Here is a 23,143-nt window from a genome sequence, read left to right as displayed (position 1 = left end):
ATTTCCTTTCAGCGAATGAGAAGGTGGAGGATATCAATGGCAGCCCCAGAAGCCAGTCGCAAATGGTGAGTGTTGCAGCCAAACTTTTATATCCAGCCTTTAAAGCATTGTTGCATGAGAATGAATTATGATTATGAGGAATACTTATCTGAGGAGCTGACCTTGAACTGCTCTGCTGTTGTAAGCTATATTGCAGTTTTAAAGTTGTACTTGTATACTTCTTTTATACTACATTTTACACCATCCAGGTGATGCTCTTGCCTATAATTATCTCATATGTGTCCTAAATTAGACTAAAATCACTCCAGTGGTGCAAAGTAACTAAGTACATTTACTCAAATATAGTTGTGAGATACTTGAAATTTATGTAGGTATGTACACTTTTTGCTACTTTATACTTCCACTCCTCTATCTTTCAAAGGGACATATTGCATTCCACTTGTTTGACAGCTGTCATTACTAGTTACTTTTCAGATTTAGATAATACAATACATATAGTTACTTTTAAAATAAAATGCATTGTTAATGTAGTGTCAACTTGGGGCGCCTTGTCACATTTGGCAGGTCTGTGAGTTGTTAGCAGCTACAACAGAGAGATTTCCCCTCTAAACTTCTCAGCTGGTTTCTTTGAAATTAACAGTTTGAAGCCAAAAAAGGTCAAATGATCCATTACCTCACAAAGAAGCAAAGATTACAGAAAAGTTCAACTTTCATTTTATCAACTCCATCATTTATCACACGACCCCTCAGATTTAACCTGTGAGCCTTTGGAGGGGTCCGCTCCCCAGGTTGGAAACCACTGGACAGAGCTAGTAATTATGTATAGAAGTTACAATCAGCTCCACCTTGAGCAGATACATCTTTAAAATGCTACATATGCATTGATGCATCAGTATTAACAATCCTGTTATGTAATGATATCACTCACCCATACTGATGATACCTCTGTAATATTACCTAAGTAATACCTAAGTATGAGTTTGAATACATGTCATTGTTGTATTTTTTTTTTATTACTTTTACTGAAGTAAAGGATCTGAATACTTTGTTGAATACTTTGTACACAACGTGCCATGCACTCTCAAGTCCCAGCTGAAATCTCCCAAAGGCAAAGTTTTGACTGTGATCACAAACCATAACCGTCTTTACCATTCAGAAAGATGGTGATGACTGTAGTAACCGCATTGCCACTTGACCGAAAACAGAGCAGATTTAGAAGTTTAAACCCTAACATATTTGACTTACTGTGTCGTTTTCAATCATCTGTATTTCTGGCTGCCATGCTGAGCGATGCTGGCGGTGTCATTTTCCCCTCTGTTAATGAGATGACGGGCTGTATAACCGCTGATTGTCGTCACTGTGAGATAATTACCCCTCACTTTAACTAGAGTTGACTAAGTGTTTATGCAGTGTTGGTTTGCCCTGGCATCTGCCCTCCTGCCATTAAAAGTGACTAAAGCTATTGAGCTGCTTTGGTGCACTTTCTTAGTAAGACACTGTGGGCGAGGAGTGTGTATGGTCCTGACAGTGTGTGTCTTTTGTTTGTCAGTTTTTGTGCCCTATTGTTAAAGCTGTGTTTTTTATGTGTATAGCTTACTGTACAGGATTTTTGCATTATTGGACCATTTTTATATATCGGACTATGGATATATATAGTGATATATATCCATAGTCCTAGTATGTGTCAGTATTTCAATGTCAATAGATTTGATAAATTCTCTGGGGATGTCTGAGGGAGATCATGAAACATTTCCAAAAGGTCCTATCACTGGAATGAAACAGAATGTATTTTACAACTAGCTTCACACGTTCAGACAGCACAGTATTCAGCTGTTTTATTTTTTATTTTTTTACCAGCTGTAATAAAAGCAGACTGTGCACTCTGCTAGAAAAACAACATTAAAGAACCAGGAAGGAAAAAAACTGTGAATCCTGGGAACTCCTAAAGTCACAGTGTGAGTTTAATGTGTCAAAATCAGTTCTGGAAAGATAAGCTCTTTTGCTTTTTTTGTCAGATAAAGTAATTCAGTTCCTGGCTAGAAACAGCTGAGTCCAGACTGACGCACTGGTCACTAAGGGCGAGCTGCAGCACTGCAAGCATGTGGCTCGATATGCCAGCGACCTCTGTGTGTGTTGTGTGTGTGCTTGTGGTGTCGGTGCGCTGCGCGTGGTTCGTGTCGTGTGCTTGGATTGTGGTCGTGTGCAGCTAGCTCTTTGTCTCACTAAGCCCATTGATCCACCACCTGCTCCGACCACAGAGGGTCCGGCCAGCTTGGGAATCTGAAGTTGGAGGAAGCACGGTTGCTTATAGAGTGGGCGCAAAGGGAAGGAAACATCTGACGCACACAGACACACAGACACACATAACAGCCACAAAGATGTAGCCAGCTAGAACAACCAAATAAAAAGGTTTATACTGGGGAAGGTAAAAGGAACTGTTTGTGAAGCAGTTGCTTTAAAGACGTTTGAGACAAAAGTCATCAGCATAAAGTTTATTATGAAAACAGGTGCAGTGAACTTTAACACACAATTTTAATGGAACTTTAATATCTGAGTTAGTTGCATATTGTAGAGAGAAGAAGACTGCAGCTAGAATCATACTTTCCACGTCCATGAGGATATGCTAGGGTCTGCATAAATTTGCCATCTGATTGCCATCAGAGTCTGTAAACTGACACCCAGATACCTCCAATTTGTTGGTCCACAAGGGAAGCTCTTCTTGTAGACGCCAATTTATATGTGTGTCCTCCAAGCAGCCTCCAGCAATGAATACTGTAGAAACCAGAACTACTATGCGGCACTGATGTCCACGGCTGTCCATGTAATACGCCCTTTTGGGAGTATATTCAGATCTTAAGGGTGCTTTCACACCAAGCTGCTTGGTTTGGTTCAAACCAACTCTGGCACATTTGCCAGTTTGGTTCGGTTCATTCCATCTAGGTTCCATGTAGTACTAATGATGCAACAAAGTTGCAAAAAATGTCCAACTGAATAGTCAGTCCATAATGCTTACAGCTTTTGGTTCGTTTGTAAAAAGTCAGTTTGAACACAAACTAGAGCAGAACTAAAAGGCAATAATGTAGCTTTTTTTTCCATAGTTGAACCACATGATCCCACTACCCTAAGAGATCTATGTGATGACACATGAACATATGGCTCTCCAAATGCAGAAGTATTTTGTTAGGCTTATTTATCCCATGGGTTTGAACACTGATGTCAATCTGCAACTTTAGTTATTTACTGACAACCTTTCCCCCGTTAACTCTTGGCTGCGTATTGACAACACGAGCTGTGAAGTTTGGAAACCTGCCACTGGCCACCTAGCACCTGGAGTTTAAACGCCTTGGCCAGAGACATCACAGTAGCAGCAGCTGTCAGTGGAGGGGCCGATGAGTCTGATTTACTTCCTCTGCACAGATTCTTCCTCATTTGGGACTTGAAATGGTGATCCTGCAGTCGCAAGCCTGTTTTCTCTAAGCGGTGGGTCGCTGCTGGTCTGGTGAGTGGACAGAGGCCAACTGAGCAGCTGCTGGAAGCCGAGGAGCAGAAACCAGAACGTCACCAGCATCTGCAAGCTTTTCAGCTAATCTACATCCATAATGCCCTCTTTTTGTTTAAACCCGTGTTCACAATGCGGGAGATCAACAAGTCAGTTGCAGAACTATCATTTCCTGCAGAGCTAATCCAACAAAAAAACTCGGCGGATGTGCGGGCAGTCAGTAAGAGTAATGGCCAGCAAAACTCTGCTATGGCTTTCACAAACATCTGCCACCAGCAGCCAGTTCCTTTTACTTCCTTTTTTTCGTTTTAAGTTTAAAATGCTCCATCCATCACTGGAGTGCAGTTTTTCATTTTGATACATGATCATATCAAGCCTATGCAATCTCTACATTTTGCTGTTCATTCACCAGCCATTCCATGCCTTCAGTTGGCGCCTGAATACTTAGTCCTTATAATTATAAGGCCAAAGGGTGTCACCCCTGACTGCGCAGAGGGCTCATAAATAAATAATTTAAATAAATAATAAATAATTAAATAAATCATTTAAATAATTTCCCCCTGGGATTATTAAAGTATTTCTGATGATGATTTCTGATTCTGATTCACAGCAAAGAACAGTAGAGTTATGAATTAATAGCCACCCTCTCCCAGTTTTCCCTCCTCTACATGCTCTAATTTGCTCTCATCAAGAACAATATGTAAAAGAGTTTGACCTTTGATCTTCTTACTGTTACAGTGTATAATAAAAACCTGCATTTCTAGTGTGCAGGTATTAATGCTAAAAGGTCAAACTTTGGTCTCTTGATTGCTAATGTGAATTTGAAGATTGAAATGTCACAGCTTTTAAAATGTTGTCCCATGGCTGAAAATAATGCAATAAAAAAGCAGTTATAGTTCCACTTCCAGCCTTTAACTAATATGGTGTTGATCCTCTCTACCCAAAATCCCTTAGTTTTAATAATGCAGATTGAATTCCTTTCTTGATGTTTCTCCTGATAGAGCAAAAGTGCAGCAATTTACAACAAAATGGCTCTCTACTTCTGTACTGCACAGTAGTCACTTTTAGAAATGGAAGTATTTTTCTTTTGGCTTGTTAAACATCTACATTGTTAATGCAAATGGGATTCCTCCCATTTGAGGCCTGGCGTTCCTAGTGGTCGGACTGGTCTAAATTGTGAACATGCCCGTTTTTCCCAGTAGAGCTTGCGGCTGGTGTGTTTTCAGGGAATAGTTTTGGTTGGATTTATTGGTGTAGGAACTAATGATTACTGGGAATTTGTTCCTGAAATGGGGAGCGGGGCTTGTCTACAGAAGCATACCCTTGACCACATATTTGGTCCCGGAAGGAATCATCTGCAACCGCTGAGCAAGCCAGTAAAGATGACGAGGACGAGGAATGACAGGAGCGTGGTACGAGGGGCTTTCAAACCCAGCAGAGATTTGATTTTGGTTCTGTTTCTTTCCACTGCGTCTATTCTCACTGTATCACATCTGTGATAATAGATAAGAGTAGGGATGGAAAATGAAGATTTAATGGGTAGAGAGTGACGTAAGGCAGGTTTGGGGAAAGACGTTTAAGAGTTGTCCAAAAAGAGTTGTTTTTGTCCGCTTCTCCATTCAGTCACTATGGTCCTCACCCCTTCAAGATTAATTTTATACTTGCAGTGTAAGTATTTGACCCTCTTCCTATTTTACGATTTTGGATAAAAGTGTCAGCTAAATGCATGTGATGTAAAACTATGAACGCATTCTGTAGATTAAGGATCTGTTTATGTGAAACCTTGAAATGTCTTACTCACCTCACAGCACTCTCCAATATCCCTCTGCCATGTAAAACCTCACGCCCTCTGACAGTGCAGTTTCCAGTAATTGTACAGACATCCAAAGGAATTAGATGCCTACCCAGGTTTTTGAATGGAGAGAAGGATTTTTTTCTTTTTTCATTTCTCAGAAGAATTGTGCTCAAACACAAGAACGGCAGGCAGGGGACGGCAGAAGAGGCCCATTCAGCAGAAAATATTAAAGCCTCGCAACACTAATCCTCCTCATTATAGACAGACATCATTAGCAAACCACAGAGCGCTCCCTGCAATACGGATCGACTGTGGCGAGTTTCACCTTTCAGGGTGTGATATGCCGTGTTTCGTGTGTGTTTAGCTTCTAGCGACTCAGCAACACAGGGATTTCAGGGAAAAAACAAACACTTGTCAAAATCTTACATGAATGCAAAGATGCAGAGATGCAACATCTGTCAGCAGAAGGCTGTTCGGGGCAGGGGTAGGAGAGATTACATCAAACGACTCACCACTTCAGAGTCAACCCTTTTCTTGCTGCTTTTCATTTGTGGTATTGGATTTTTAAGTGTGTCATGGATCATATTTAGATCGACTATTCGCCACCTTGGCTCTCACCCAATCCAGTTTGATTTGGCAATGTGATTTCTTTGACTGTTGATTTACATTGATGGAGCATATTTCAAGATAAATCAGTTAAATAAGCAGGAAAATGTCACATTGTTGAGATTTTTGTGTTTTAAATATGTCAGTATTGTCAGTAAAGATCATTTCTGAATTGATTTTTATAATTAGTGGTAGTGGTGTGTGTAGTGGTTTTCAAGATGTGGAATAAATTCTTCTACTTCTGCTTCTAAATACTATGAAAGCCATAGAAACAATCATAATTCAACACCAGTTGCAGATACGTGGTTGCTGATTTTAACTTTAGTTTACTTTTTCTACTAGACTGAAAATAAAAGTTTAAACTAACAAGGTTGGACTTAAGACAGTCATAGGCACGCTGTAACATCATGGTGTAATGAACCATGAGGCAATCCCTTACTGATGTGTATTTGATTGATAATGTAATTGTTTACCCTAAAGCAGCACTAAGAACCATTGTAGCCACTTTGTGATGATGTACTTAAACGTGCTCATAATCGCAATGCTGTCATGTTGATGTTTAACAGGTTTGTCATGCTTTTCATCTTAGTTTAGGGTGCTAGCATGCTAACATTTGCTAATTAGCAGTAAACACAAAGTACATCAGAGTCTGATAGGAACCTTTGTTCGGCAGGTATTTAGTCATAAACCAAAGTCTTGAATTTAAAATCTGATCTGATGATGGCACTTGAAGAGTTGAGGGATCACCAAAGTCATTAGGATGTATCCCAAGGGAGACATGAATGTCTCAACCAAATTTCATGGTAATCCTTCCAACAGCTGTTAGAGCCCCATACCAATAGCATGGATAAAAACATTGTCAGTGACTTTGAACGTTTCAACTAAACTGAACTTAACAAACTCATTTGAATCAACAAATGGATTAGTCATTTCCACTTATGCTAGAAAAGTCAAACTGTTCAGTATTTTGGCTTTAGAAACACATTTGGACTGTGCTGCCTTTGAGGCCTAATTGAGCTTAGGGTTTCTTGGAGACTATAAAAGCCCACCAGTTTCATCTGGGCCCCATCTGTTGGCAGCCTGCACCCCAGCCAGACAAGAGGACAAATGGCACGAGCCACTCAGTAGTATCATCTTCACTGGCCTGACACTTCATCATCGGCACAGTTCGCTATTAATCTCTGCTTCTAATTTATAGTGTTCCTAATTTGAGTCCCTGGCCGGGGTTCCAGCAAAGCCAAACCAACTGGCATCTATGTGACACTATTCCTCAAGTTGTTAATTTGAGTATACCAGCCCTGGCTGTCAGGCAACTCACCTATTATGAGAGTCGGTTGGTCTGGAAATACACTGACAAATGGATGATGGGAACTCTGAGCCTCTGAAACATCCCTGATGTCATTGTGCATGCCCAGCAATTGGCAGCAAGTGGCCTAAAGAGGGCAGAGGCAGATGGACAGTTTAGATTGCTGAAACTATAGCTATACAGAGGTTTCATTCTCTCTTCTTGTTCAGTGTGGATGCCTTGTTGGTAGAGAGATGAGCTTCTAAACCGGGGGATTTCTATTCGAAACAGTTGAAAAATCTGGCAAGTAAAAGAGAGTGAGAAATGTCGAAGGCTGAGTCAAAGCAAAATACTTGTAAGGCAGATTTTTTGGGCCTTGAAAAATGTTGTCCAAAACATTTATTGCCCATTAAAGAAATCAGTGTCATATCCATACACAGCTGCTTCAGCAAAAAGAAGACGGACTTTAGACTACCTGCCCAAACGACAGGCAGTTTGCTAACTGATGAACATTCAGCAGCTAAAGGAGCCACAAACCTTTCAGAACCACCTTTCACACCTACTGGCAGTGTTTTTAATGTCCAAACACAGGCTTTCAATAGACAAACAAAATGTTCATAATCAGATATCACCACCAGAAGCAGACGTTAAAGAGAATGATCTGCTCACCAGCTGGTTGAGAGACGCTGGAGCTTGTCCTGAATAATTAGTTTCAATTTAATACTGTCATATTGCACCATCAGTGTATGATAAATATATGAGACAGAGACCACTGTACATATTTGGACTGAGTTTGTCCACTGCAGATGTCACATTTCTGGCGTGAATAGCCTCGAAGGGAACATTTGGTGTTTATCGGTCTTCATATTTCATATACATATTAAAAATCAGATCATCTTCAGTACATCCGTGTATCTTGTTTGTACCAACACAAGTTGACCATGCTTTCAACACATATGTCAAAGAACAAGATATCTTGTGTCAGTAAGTAATGTGTTGAAAGGGAGTGCATGATGAATGTGTGATGCCACAAATTTGGATGTCTAGAACTGCAGTACCAAGGATTTAGAGTGCGATCCAGTTTTTAATGTATGGCTGTTCAAGTGCCTCAGCAGCTGTTGTGCTAAAACTCCTCACTGCACTCTCACACAGTGTGAACATCACTCCCTTCGTTCTTTGACTCTTGTGAAGCTTCTTTGGTGTCCATCTTCCTTTTCTTTGTTCCTCTGCGGGCGCCAGTGTTTTTTATTGCAAGAGGTGTGTGTGTTCTGGTGCACAGGTTGACCCTCTCATATGTTAGCCAGTTTAGCAGCATGAACAGAAGACCCAGGGGGCTCGTTACAGGCTCACTTGTAGCTCAATTGGAAGCTTTTAATCACTCATTATAACTGAACGACATCGGCAGATGTTCTGTTAAGGGTGCATTGAGCTGGCTTGTTAAAAACGGGCGCAGCAAAGGACTGGTAACCTTTGATCCAGCTCAGTTTGTTTGACTGCAACGCACCAGCTGCAGTCACTCGGGGCTATTCTGAACCTTCTCTTGCAGTTTTGGATTACCTAATAAACAGTAAATCAATCAGTCTTTTCACAGATTCCCTCTGTCTTTAGCTCTTAGAAATAAGCATATGTGAGGAAGTCTCTTTCTTTTTTTATCTTCTGTCACTCGTCCCCCTATGATATTGCTCAGTATTTGCCCAGGGACCCATCGGCACACAACTTGTGCTGTTTGCTTTCCTCTCCCGCCTCCCTGCCCTCGGTGAACCCGACCCAACTGGCACCCTCCTCAGCCACCCGCAGCGTGACATGGCAAGTGTCACGGCTGCAAGTGATCACTGAGTGTCCCCCTCATTCCTCACTGCCTGAACAAAAAGAGGCTTGTAGTTTGCACTGACTGATAAAGTGAAAGCGACAACTGTGTTTTGTGTGTTTATAAAGTCAAAGTTCATGACTTGGTTTAGATTTATTTTTAACACTTACTCCCAAATAATGCAGCTGAACTTAGTTATTGACTCCTCTGTGAATTGTCAAAACAGACGTCAGTCAGAAAGTAGACAGAGAATGCTCTTGTTTATCACCCCAGCTTTATACTAAACCAAAGGGGCAAAGGAGGTAAAACATCTCCCAGGAGTCCAGTTTACTCTGGATACAGCGCTCTCCTTACTGCTTTGTAAAAGAGACTTTGTCAACTTTAATGTTTTGATTCATTTTAATGGGAGCAGAGAATTTCCTGCAGCTGCCCATACCTGAATTAGATGAATAAGGTGAATATTTGACATCTCATCGGGTCTCTACTGAGGACCTCTCCCTTCAACACATGATGTACACTGGCCTAAAAAGCATTTTGCTGCCAAATTGTGTTTTTTCTTACATACTAAAGGACTGCACTGAGGTTTTGCACAGGTAAAATGGAAGAATAACCTGTCACTGTACCGAGGCACAAAATATGGGAGGAGGGAATGTAAAATGCAGATTTATCACTGCTGACTGACCATTGCAGCAGAGGAAACTGCATCTGACATTTAACATCTGGGAAAAGCTGCTGTACAGTAAAATCTGCAGCACCGTTTCATCGGACACCCACAGAGGGTAAGAGACCATAGCAAGGTTTAAAAGAGAGAGAGAAACAGTGGGACAAAGTCAGACAAGGAAAATGCTCAGTGACTGCAGTGTCTGTTAAAATGTGGTATTCTCTAATTCATTGTCACATACTCCTTGTGGACAGAGCTTCCGGGTGTAAAAAGTGAACGCAGAAATGTTTTAAACCTGCAGTCATTTCTAATGGAACTCCTCTGGCTGCAAAAACAAGTCCAAATGTATAGAAGTCTAAGAGTAAATGACCATACTGCCCACTTGATTTATTAGCTCAGTAACAGTTTCGCTAATGAGTTTATGGTTCTCAATCGCTAGTTTCAAGTCCTTCTTCCATACAGCATGATGTTCTTCTTGTTTCTAAAAACCAAGATGGTGATGGCCATAATGCCAAACTCAAGGCTTCAATAAACCATAGCCCGATAGTCCATAAAACATTGGGTGACAACACAGCAGGTCACATATTACCAGCTTTCAGGTTTACTCAAATTAAGTAAAAGAATATGGAGATAGGAAAGAAAAGGCATGCTGCTTCATAGCTATTTGTATTTTACAATCTACACTATAATTTTTATCCAGGAACCAAAAGGTTGAGAACCCACAGGAAGCAGCGGGGCTGTGGTATTTCTCATCTTGCATTAAAGCTAGTCAGCAGGTTATGCAAACAGATGCCTCGAGAATCAGCAGCTTGACCTCTCTGACCCTTCTGAGAGAAACGCCCTCAGACAGGACTGACAGCAGAATCTGTCGGCTGTCAACAGTAATGCTATCCATCGTGTTGTTGATGTTTACCTAAGCAGAATAGGACTGTAAGAGTGTGTAATGACAAAGAGACAGAAGACAGTTGAGTCATTCCCCACAGGCTGGTGTGAGCTTAAAAGCCATCAAGAAATACTTATCGTGGTCCTCTCACCCCTGAAAAACACCCTTTACTCATTTATCCTCCTCTGCTGCTCACTTTAATGTACTCTAAAGATTATTAACAACGCCTCTACTTCTTCTTTAAGCTGTTTGTTATGTATTTACTTACAGAGCCATGAACTGAGAGGAGGTTTTCTAGCTGCATCTCAGCCTTTTTTTTATTTTCCCATCTAGCCATCTCAAGTTGTCTCGGGCTCGGGGACTCCTATTTTTGGTGGTGTGGTGTTACAAAGACATGGATGTTTATCAGGTGTTGGGTAAAATGAGTGATGCTGTTGCATTATGGGGGATGTATTATCCAGTGGTTTTTAAGCTTGACCCAGACTAAGGACTAATAGTCATATATCTGAGCTTCTGCTGCTTCCATTTTGGCCATCCAAGGCGCTGTGTTCAGGTTCAGGTAGCAGTCTCCGTTGGAGCTGGCAGCATTCCCTTTAAATGCACAACCGTTTTTGCTCCATGATGGCATGTTTCCATGGATTTTTTTAATGTGACACTGCAAGAGCAGTATTCTTGTTAATAATCATAATTTTGCTGTTGTAGAATTGCACATCATTCTACTGCAGCTCAGGCTAAAATAAGTCTAAAAAAAAGAAAATTGAGAACAGAGGTAGAAAAGGGGGACAGATGAAATCACAACAAAGGGAATCTTTGCATGTGCTTTGCATCATTTTGTTATTTTTTGAGACGGCCTCATCAACAGAGGCGATAATGAGATCTGACTTGAGCAACAAAATAGGATTTAAAGAGATTAACCCAGTGATGAATGAGGTGACACGTTTGTCTTTGTCATCCATGAAACATCTTTGTTTGACTCTCTCTGTCTCTCTCTCTGCAACCCGTTTGCCTGCAGACACATGTGGACACATAGGGCATGTCTGTGCAGCAGATGCGCAAAGCCACATGGAGCGCCTCCAAGTTATTTGATGCTGTAAACATTTGAAATTGAACCACTGTATATAATTGAGACATCCATGGATATAGGCTTGTGTTGCCATGCAGATCCTGTTGATTATACTTCATGTGTGTTTATATGCTGACTGGGCTTGTGCAGCAGTCTCAGAAGGAACTGGGAACGTCACAGCCAGTAAAATCCTTAAAGAAAATTATTGTTTTATTTACATGAATATGAGGTATGGTGTGATAAAAATCAGCTCAGAGCTTGTTTTGTCTCGGAATACTCGGCTACTTGAATTGAATCATTTTCGTTTGGTTTTCTTTCCTTAGAAAAAGTTTTATGGTGCACAGTTTCATAACATTTAAGCTGCTATGAATGCTAACATTGACTTTGTGAGCCTGAGCTGGCCAGATGAATCTGGATGCATGAGGTTCAGTGTGAGGTTTGCACTAACGTTTCTAAAAAAATGAGCAATAACCTCTTTCTGACTGTAGGAAAGACAGATCCTCAGCTCTCAGCCATGAAAGCTTTCAGTTAGGGCAAGGGATTATGGGGACTGCCACCGTGATCAATATTGCATAAAACATTTCTTCAGCCAATGCCGGGTAAGAAAAAGTTTCTTTACTTTGGATTTTGACATGATGAGCGATGATCCCTGGCTTATGAGACAGGATCCTTTAACCCAGCCTCCCCTCTGCCCATCAGCTGCTCTGAAGCTCTGTCTTATTTGATCCATTTTGATTCATCGTCTGTCAGCAGCTGTCTGCTTTGGACGCACTGAGAGTGATAGGACGAGGGAATCAATGGAGTGTTTGGGACAGACCAGTGGAAGCACTAGTGTCAGACCCAAGGAAGTCTGAAGAGGATGGTTGACGGAGAGGTGAAAGACAGTGAGAGAAGCTGGTTGGGTGGTAAAAGGAAGGCTGAGTGGCTTCAGAGTACTCTAAGCTGCTGTGTCCACCAGGTCTTGGCTATTCACGGGAAGAAACACAAAATAATTCTCGCCTTTGGACTGTGTAAAACTCAGCCTCGATGAGCAGAAGGATTTGGCTTTGTTTGCATGTTTGGCTTTCAAAGCAGCTCAGCTCAACGGCAATGATTAATAAAGTATACTCTGGCTGTAAAAAACATCCCAGTTATGTGTCGCCTCAGCATGAGTGATGAGCTCTGCCTCATTAGGTTGCCAGTGCCAAGAGGAATTAATAGGTGCAAAATGTGTGTATTCATCTTCTCAGCACGCCATGTGTGCTGAATGGAAGAAAAAAGCAAACTTTGATGCAGGGGTGTCTAATTTTTGTTCACTTTAGCTGGTATCGATTTTGATCTTCTGGGAGAAAGGCTTAAAACGATGACACAGTAGTTTGTACGTGAAGGATTTTGATTTGATTTATTTGGATTCCCTTGCCTCATCACTAGACTTTGATTTCTGCCTTAAGCAAAGATCTAAAGAGATGCTACAAAAGCCAATCAGCTCTCTTCTGTTTTGGTTTCCTTGAAGAACACAAAAACCCAACAGCCTCTAATGACCCCCACTGGTGATTCAGGTTCAACCACCAGGGCGAGATTCGAGCACAATGTGGGTTCAACGTGGGTGTTAAATAAATTAATAAACATTGACAGCATTCATAAAATAATCACTAGTTTGAAAGTAAAGAAGATTGGAAAGAAAAACTAAGTGTCAACTGAGTCATCCCAAGACTTACTCACAAAATAGCTGTGTGTGAAGCTTGAGTCATCTGTGCTTTTGAAATTCTGACTTAGGGATTTAAGATGGCATGTATTTTCCAGTGGATATGTAGCATTTTGGGGTAAAACCCTTCAATTATTGAGCTGTGCTTATGTGCCGTAAAGCGCTAACGCCTGGTTTTCCAGTCCTGTCTTGGAGGAGGTTGTTTTCTGTCCCGTAGGAAGTGGTAATTAAGGTGTTGGCCCATTTGTATTTGACAGTTGCATCTGAGGGATAACACTTTCCAAATCCAACATCATTCATCAGTCACTTGATACCTTTAGAGAGGCCCAACGTGCCCTAGCACACTTTTCGCAGGCGAGGAGGCACGTGAGGACACGAAGTTGCAAACATGCAGAAGTAGCCAGTGTCTCGTTTTGTGTCTCACTTTTAACAGAAGTGGAAAGAATATCAAAATACATCAAAGTACTGTAAAAATGCTTCAACTCTGCTGTAGATATTCACACTTATATAGAACACTTACCCAAAGTAAGGTCAAAGTGCACTCAAAAAAATAGATGAGTCACATGTTTCTGTGCAGTTTTAAAACTAGAAAAGGAGTTCACACTAGTCTTTCAGTGGAAGAAAGAACTGCTTAAAATATAAAGTGCAAAAACAAATTCAACAGTTTTCTAGTCTTATTGACTGCTAGTAGCAACCAATTTCTCTGCTCTGCTTCTTGTACATTTGTGTTGTCATTTACTCAAAGTGCAAAAATGTAAAATTGGAGTTTCACATAGAGATGTTAAGGACCATAACAGTGGCTTTGCTTTTTTTTTTTTTATAGCTAATTCACTAAAATCACATATATCTTACAACACAGTTAACCAAACAATGCTGATTTTAGATTTTTGCAGCCCTTATTTTTCATTAATTTCTCTGTTGTAAAAAAACAAACAAACAGGGAACAGACTCTTGAAACTTACACTAATTAAGTGGATTTGTTGGACCTGTTGTGTCTGCATTTTTTTTCAAAGATACCATATCATTGGGCATTGCAGTTTAAGTGCAAAATCTTGTTAGCTAATTAATGAAAACTGGGAAAAGAAGGAAAAAATATTTGATGATCGTTAGCAAAAAATGCAAGTGAAGCAGCTATGCAAAAAGGCTTTATTGGTTATTGTCAGTCGTTATTTCCTGTGGATTTCATTCTATTTTCTAAGACTTGTGCGTTGTACATGATGGTAATGATACAAAGCAATTTTTAACTCAACTGACCCCCTCCACTATCTTTACCCTCAGTCTCTACCTCTGTCTTACAGTAGTGATGCAAACTCATCAGTGATTTCAGGGGAGATGGTGGGGGACAGGTGGAAGCAGGGATTCCGGTTTTGTGTCGCCCAGCCATGCGTCTCTCCGCTCTGCTGCCTATGTCAGTTGGAACGTGATATTTTGATTTGTACTGTGGCTCTGTAATTGAAACATAGCTTAATTGAAACTGATAATCACAGAAACTTAACAGCTCCCCCTCATTATTCTTCCAGGCTTAGTGGCAACCTTCCTACCCGCACTGCATGTTGCACACATGCTCTCCTGTCACTCCTCGAAATGCACTCCCTTTTTCCTGCTCTAAGTACCCAGTGATTGGGTGAAGTGTGCCTCATCAAAATGCCCTTTTCCAAATTGCTTTTAATGGCTTTTGTGGATCTGTCTGATGCCAGCCTGCATTGGAAAAATAAATGATGTTGGTTTCTCGAGAAGCTGTTACAGGATGCCACAAAGCCAAACCGCCCAACAAACTAGCAGTTAAACATCGCCAGAGCCCTGCGGAACATTAATGCACCCGCCGTCATCAACGCCTTCAATCATTATTCCGCTTGTTTGCGTCATTTTAGAGTTAAGGCCGACTAAAAACAAACAGCGGTTTTCGTCTAAAAGCCTCAGAATTTCTGGTTGCAGTGTCACTTGAAGGCTTGGAGGAAGAAGGGTTTCAGCAGAGATGCCTTTAAAAAAGACAGAGCTCTATCTCCAACTACAGAGCTTTACTGTGTGTTTATGAGTTCTCTCTTTTGTCTTTATCAGCTATTACACCAACCTTCAAACACACACTGTTCCACTGCCTGTGCAACAGATGCAAAATGCTACAAGGCCTCCCAAGCGTTTTATTGTAAATATTTGAACTGAATGAGCCTAATTGAGTTGTCCCTTGATTACAAAATGGCTGTTATTATGCAAATGCTGGTGATTACATATCATCTGTGCCTATAGGCTGTTTATTTTGGGAGAACTGCTACATCCTACATCGTCCTTGTGGTCAGTCTAATTAAGATGGAAGTAATGAGCATTCACAAGCGCTGTTCAGCACATGTCGCTCCACGTACAAACTTCTGAGAGTTTGTGTGGGATAATCAAACAAGCTAGCACCGGGCATGCATGTGTCAGTCTGTGTGTGCCGCATGTTTGAAGAGAATGTGGGAGCCCACATGTGAGGGCGTTTGGTGCCTGCTGTGGGAATGCGTGCGGTGTCGGGAAGTGGGAGGTAGCGAGTTGTGTCAGGCAGATGGAGAGGCTCTGTGTGCGACTGCTTGTCCCACAGGGCTCCCTGTTGAGACAACCAGTGTAAACATATCAGTCTGTGGAGAGAAAGTGACAGGGAGGGAGGTGCTCCTCTTCAACAACAGTTATACTGTAGGTGCCCTTGAGCAAAGTGTTTGATCCACAGTGCAGCTGCTCTGAGGCCTGTAGTTGTGGATGTGGTTGTGTTGGACAGTGTGAATGTGCAGACCAGTGTTCTGTTCACTCTTTCAAAATACGCTGTTTGTTCACAACCTGAACACATAGAAGCCTTTTCTGATCTGACACCGCTATCAGTCTTTTGTCTGTGCTTTTATGCCTGTAGCTGCAGTTACATTCAGACTTTTTTCATTTCTTCTTTCATTGATTAACATCATTCCAATTGAAGATTTCAGGTCAACTGTTTACATGGGATGTGATCTGATCCGGTGAGGTGTTTACACATACAGACGCAGAATTGGAACAGCTGTGTAACATGAGCAAAAGGGATGAATTTGTCCAGGAAGTTGGTGAGGTTGTATTCAGTTTAATTTGTTCAATACTTTGGTCTGTATACTGTATTTTTTCTTGGACTCTTATTTTTCGACTATCTAGGCATCCAATAATCAGTTCTTTAAGAGTTTGTATCAAAAACAAACTCTCAGCAGGTCCAGTTCGGCTTGAAATCAAGACATCAAGACTGAGGGCATCCACAGAAAGAAGGAAGCCATGCATTAATCAGCTTTAAAACCAACTGATATTTCAATAGGTTTTGGCCTGTTTATTGTTATGGAGGTCTTTATATGTTGCATTTTTATTCCGTTTGGATGTTTTCGATTATAATCGCCATGTAAACATAGCTAATGTTGAAAAATATGAAATTAGTTTTATGATCTGGTGGATGTTTGGTTTCAAAACCCACTTTTAGGTTTATGGAGAGATCATGGTTTGGGTTGAAATGAGGTCTTAGTTAGGGTTGGGGGACCTTATAATAAACATACACAATACAACACAATAAACATAATCAAGCTTTGTCACTTGAATATAAACAGATGTCCTTCTGGGGCACTCGCTGTCATAAATTATGCTGCTGTTTTCCTTGGGAGGACAGTCTGCACTTGCTGCTGCCGCCGTCTCTTAACATCTCAAAAGTCAGATTCCACCTGAGTCCACCTAGCCGTGAGTCTCTCTTCTGTGCTGAGCCTGGTGCTTCCTTGTGGGGAGTGACATCCTCGTAGATGCCAAACATCAACGCTGTACATATTCTACATTCACATATGATCTATTCCATGTGAGTTGGCTGACCGAAGTCCAGATGTGGAAAGTAGCTCCAGTGGAATAATAAGTACTGTATCTTGAAAGTTGTTAATAACTCTGTTAGATAAATTTTTTCAGTCCGCCACAAACAAAGATTACATTCATATTCTTTGTATTAGGGTGGTAGCAGAAAATTCAAAGCAATAGTAAATAAAATCAAAACCATCTGCATGGCTATTGAGACTTAACTGCCCTTTTATGTTTGAACTGAATTTTTCACAGTAATTGAGGTTTTACTTGGGATCAGGACAGATTTGTTTGGTTGTAGAAATAAAAGGTATTGCATGCAAATATACAGTAAAACAATTCTCTCTGTTGTCGTTGTTGTGATATATAAAGTCAAAGGAGGTCTTGCATGTCATTTCTCATGCAAAGTGGGAGAAAACCACATCAAATTATTTGTTTGTGATAGTTAAATAGTATGGTGAAAAGGACTTCAAGCAATGGACAGATTCATCTCAGATCAAACCATCGCCCATCTCCTCTGGCTTTCGCTACATTAAGACAGAGCGAACTCTCAGTTGAATAAAATGTCACAGAAATGCACATTATTAAGCCTTGGAGGACAATGGAGTAGAGCTCAGTGGGAATAAGAAAGAATCAGCAAGCAAGCAAATGACTCATTATCATGCTCAGCTCCTACAAAATCTCCCTCCTGTTAATAAAGAGATACAGGGACACTGAGTGAGAGAGCATTAAAAAGACAGAGAGAGAGAGAGAGAGAGAGAGAGAGAGCTGCGGAGAGCTAAGTGGACTTACAGCTCATGAATCATCACTGCCTGCTGGACGTCTTCCCCCAGCCTACCCTTTGTGTGGCCTTGGCACACTGCTCTAAAGCCGACCACTCTGACCTTTGAACTCGTCATAACAGACCTCCTGAGGGGCGTTGGCCGCTTGCCACCATGCAAATGAAGCCACCCATTAGCCACTGTCAAGGAATGCAAAAATCCCCCTAATAATTGCAACCTCAGTGGGCCTTTGTGAAACTGAAACCAGTTTGCAGGGGTGACAGTTGTTGGCTATGTTGTGAAAGGCCTCAAGTGGGGCCACACCGACCCACACGCCCTGTGCCTATGTGCAAATGTGTTTGGGTGTGTGCGTGGATGTGAATTTACCGTATATTTCCCTCTAGTGTCTGTATGTAAAGTGTGGATGTATATGGGCGTGTGTGTGACATGCGATAGCGCACTGCACCCCGGGCTGTGTAGGTGGCGTCACACTGCGGTCAGTATGTCATGCAGCCTGGTGCCAGGGTTAAGCGGGGGTCGGGTAATAACCGCACAATGATGTGCTTTATGGGTAATAACGCTGATCGTCCCCGTCCTCTGAGCCCTCTGGCCTGAGACATTTAGGCTCATTGAATGTTAAGTGTTGTCACATTCTTGCTGTGTCTGTCCTTTGTGCTGACCGTCTGCCGTCTTCTCCATAGATCGAGAATGTGGACGCCTGCCTCAGTTTCCTGGACGCCAAAGGAGTGAACGTACAAGGGCTCTCAGCGGAAGGTAAGAAGAATAAACAATGATCAATTCAATGCCTGCTTAAACTCTTAATTGAATCAGTGGAGCAGCAGAAGAGGGATCTCCCTGTTGTATTTCTAATCTCTGGACCTGGAAAACTAATTTGGCTCCAGCACCACCCAAACTTCTGTGGGTAGCTTTCCATTTCTTCACAGCACCAAACATCTTCAAAAAACTGGTTAAAAACCTATTTCCAAGACATACTATTATACATCACAGCAATGGAATTTACCACGTTGGTATCATGGCAGGGTGCACGGGTTTCTCCATCTCAAGCTTTCACTATGGCAGTGTAGGCAATCATTAGGGCATCAAAGGGGATTGTGGGAGGATAAAAACTCCAGAGAGGGATTCGCCTCCCGACCATCAGGGTATACAGTACATGGCTTATATGGCAGCCGTGACTACAGCAGTGCTCTGTGCTGAATGACAGCTAAAATTGTCTCACAAGGCCAGGGTTAAAATTACAGTTAAGTTCCAAACTATGTGTTTTGATTTAGTTTTACACTTTATATTGACTCTGCAGGAGCAACCCAAGATTCCCTCCAAGCTTGTAAATGAACCCAACTGCAGTCAGTTTTTTCACTGCATGAAAAGAGCTTCACTTAAGGAAAACACTGGCGCGTTACAGTTGCATCATGTGCGTGTCCCATTAGACACCTGTAGCATGCACCTGACTTGCCGTATGTTAAGAAGTAGTCAAGGTTCAGTAGCTAGCATGTCCCAATCTGTAGAGCAAATTGTTGCTGTCCTGTTAAAACCATGTATCTCTAAAATGTAAACTTTTCGTGATCTAAGAACAAGAGGCCTGTTTTCAGCTTTGTGACAATGCATTTTTCAGATAAGTTTTTTTTTTAAATGGTTGATTTAACTTGAAAGTCCAGTGTGTAGGATTCAGTGGCAACTTGTGGTGAAGTTGCAGGTTGCAACCATCTGAAAACCACTCGTATCACCCTCCCCTTCCAAGTGTGTAGGTGAAACTAGGGTTGTGAGCCCTATCTAGAGCCCGTTTTTGATTTGTCCATTCTGGGCTACTGTAGAAACATGGCGGTTCCACAAAGTAGACATGGAAAGTAAAGAAAGGAATGGATGTTTTGACGATGTCGTATACCACATGTGTGTCATTGCCCTTTACTTACCTCATACACTGTAAATTCATTGGCCTTGATTTAATAATATATCTATAAATCAACATGTCAACAGTGCTTTATAAAAAGAAGGGGTGATGTGATATTTGGTCAAGAAATAAAGTAAACTTATTCTAGCAGAAAATGCCTCCTTTGGACTTGTGTCTGCCCCAGACCCTCTGTTGTTTCTGCTCCCCTCTAAACATTAAAGAGGTGAGTGTGCCCTTGACCTCTTTGGCGGCAATAATAGTTTGACAGTCTGACACACTGACCGACAGCTCTAAATTCCCCCCCCCCAACCCCCGCCCTCACTACAGCACTAAAAACAGCAAAGTGACTCACTAGGCCTGGAATTTCAAAGTGGGTCTGTAAATATATGGGCTATTGGGTTACTCTGTCCATCTCTGTTGCTACTGCGTTTCATCACCCCCTACACTCAGTGCATCTTCCTCTCCCGCACTCTCTGCCTTTGTCAGCCTTATTGTCAAGACTTAGTTTGCGCTGCATGTGTTTGTGAGTTGAATTAAATGGCCATGTCTGCCCTCTCATGTCTAATTGAATCAGACCAGGGATATCCAGATTATGTTGGCTCGCATATGCAGTCTTTATTATCTTTTTTACAAGGCATGGGAATAAAACAAAGTGGAATGTTTGATGTGCATGCAAACACAGGATTTTATTTTTCCCTGAGAGAGCCTACTTAGTGTAATAACCTCTCTAGAAGTCCCCTTGCATCTCACCGGTGGGAGGCTGTAAACCGGTTCTGGAAAAACTCATCTTGTTCAACAGACTTATGGTACCACCTCAGACATTTCCGCTAAGTGAGGTTATAGTTCATAATTAAAAGTCGAAAGTCGATTTTTGTTTTTTTTATGCAAGAAAATAATGCTACCGAGAAGTATGGCAGTGACCTTGTGACTAGTACATCTAACGATCAAAATCCAGATCATAAGAACCTGATGTTGAGCGGTCAAGAAACTACTGATCTTAACAACTATAGAATGTACTGTCCCCAGAGGATGAACCCCTGACTTTTCATATACTACCAGCAGGCAAGCAAGTTGTCACTTATCCTGGGAAATATCTCTATATGTAGTTGTTATCGTCTATCATCATTAGTAGACTAGACTAAGATAACTTACTAACTTTATATCTGCTAAACAAAACCACGTTAGCATTGTTATTGCGAACATGTGTTTAGCTCCAAGCACCCCTCTGCACAAGTACAGCAGACTTGGTCATGTTATATTGGAAAAAAGCTCCACCTACTCAAACTCAAACTCACTCTTGACCCCTTGGCACTAAAGAGTTTCATCAAAACGAACAACAAAAAAAAGTTTTACTACGTGAAATGTGATAATTATCCACAGGAAATTCTGTCTACTGGCACCAGCCTTGAAAAAAATAGGTGTAAAGCTCCAAAACACACATTTCCTGCAGTTGATAATGGGTTACAGTGAGGGGTCCTTACAACAGGTCATTAAAGCCTCTTTCCACTGCAGGGTCTCTGCAGCTGAGACCTCAGAAGAGCAGGCTCTTATTGGTTGTAGTGCTAGCGGGTAACCTACGGTATGACCTTCTCACCACAATAAAGTCCCACCTGCTTGATCTCAGTGGGTGCAGTTTTTTTAAAAGTAGGTCTGATTTCATTAGTCCACTTAAACGCTGATGTGTGCTGGGTCAGAAAGGGGTACAGCCTTGTTCTCTGACCAGAAGGTGAGGCCTCGGGCGAGGGTCAGGCTTTATGGTAAAGTTTAGTATCCTTTCAGGCTAACCTGGAAAACAAAACATTAAAGTGGAACCCTAGTTGTTTGAAATCTTAATTAGGAACCCAGAATCAAATTGAAGTCAAACAAAGGAATTAAAACCAGCTTACAGAAAGAAGCCAAGGGTAGCAGCGGAAGCAAAGACATAACCAGCTGTGGAGTTTAAAGAGCAACCCTGGCTGGACATGTATTCTCCAGGGATTAAACCTAAGAAAGGTTGATTAAGTAGGTAAAGACAGAATACGCAGTCCTTAAATGCTTGCACAGTTTTAGTCTTCTTCATTGTATCAACCAGCCATGCTCGAACCTTTCCTTCACCTCCTCCAGAGTCCTCTGTGACTCATGAAGTAACCTCTCCAAATAAGAAAAAAACAAAGACTGAATGAAACCACGTCAACCACTTAAAAGGCAAAGGCACATTTTCATTGAGCGTGAGCCAAACAGAAACACTTATCCACACTGCTCCATAGCGGCAAGAGCCCTTCTGCTTTCAGTGGATGAAAAGGCTGTGTATTGCTGACGAAATGTCTAATGGGAGCTTTCCCAAAGTCCTATTGCTGTCTCACAGACTCCAGCTATCTTTTTTCTCTATCACAATTGCTCCCAAAACTTTCAGAAACTTGAAAATGGTGCCACGAAAAAGAGAGCAAAAGGGGACACCTTGTGAGGGATTTTCAATAAAATTTCAGCCGACAGACTTACAGAGCTTTGGCCAGATGACAAGCTGAGCTGCAGACAATTGATGGTAAAGCAGAAAATAGCCAAAGTGCTCATATCTCCTACATCATTTTGGAAGAAAATGTCAGTAAGGTGCCAGTAAGAGTGCTTCAAGTTAACTTCAAGCAACTTCTGAAACTCTCTTTTTATGCATTAGTCCTGCATTCATCCGACTTTACAACTGCAGAACATTATTTTTTGAACATCCTGCTGCCACATCAAAATACTTACAAGATAAAGCAGGAGCTGGCTGAGAACTGTCTATAAAATCATCTTTATATACAACTACTTTGCATTGGCTAATACACTTTGTATGTTTTTATATCAACATAATGATGAAATGTTTGTATTGAACATATCTGCAAAGTTACAGTATCACTGAGTTGACTTTTTCCAATATTTAACCAAGACCACAATCTTTATCTAACCTTTAACAATTGTTTTAGTTGCCTAGCCCTAACCACATCTGGGACACAATCTCAGATCTCCAGTGTCAAAGTCATGCATGGTTAACCATCCACCGCGAAATTCTTATACCACAGAGCCAAAGAGCAACATCACTTCAACAAACATTTCTAAATAAGTTACATCTGTAAGGCTCCAAGCTGATGGATGGAGTGATGTTAGAAGAGGTTGTATCATTGTTGAACTGTCTCCCATGAGATAGTATCAAGACCAGATTATCCTTACTATAACTTGTTGAAAAGACATGTTTGCCCCATTAACACCCCACTCTTCCCAGTCTTTGTACTTTGATTGAATGTGTAGGATTTTGCAACATAGAAGCACAAAGGGTCATCAAAAAAGGGCTTGGACCCACCTTAAGGGCCTCATTGGAATCACAAGAGGTCAAGGATTTGCGGTGTTTAAATGTTAATTCAGTGACG

General features: G+C 41.4%; 1 protein-coding gene across 1 annotated transcript in view; it reads left to right on the top strand.

The window, feature by feature from the left end:
• Window positions 1–23,143, top strand: part of nav3 (neuron navigator 3) — a gene marked incomplete in the record, with an annotated part of 202,937 nt that overhangs the window by 58,436 nt on the left and 121,358 nt on the right. The window contains 2 exon segments of the mRNA XM_035678645.1: window positions 13–65; window positions 18,559–18,631. Of these exon segments, the coding sequence (XP_035534538.1) occupies window positions 13–65; window positions 18,559–18,631 (126 nt within the window).

The sequence above is a fragment of the Morone saxatilis genome, unplaced genomic scaffold (assembly GCF_004916995.1).
Source record: "Morone saxatilis isolate NCDOM2014 unplaced genomic scaffold, NCSU_SB_2.0 Contig10, whole genome shotgun sequence".
Classification (NCBI taxonomy): domain Eukaryota; kingdom Metazoa; phylum Chordata; class Actinopteri; family Moronidae; genus Morone; species Morone saxatilis.
The sequence above is the reverse complement of the archived record's forward strand: the minus strand, read 5'-3'. Positions and strand labels throughout refer to the sequence as shown.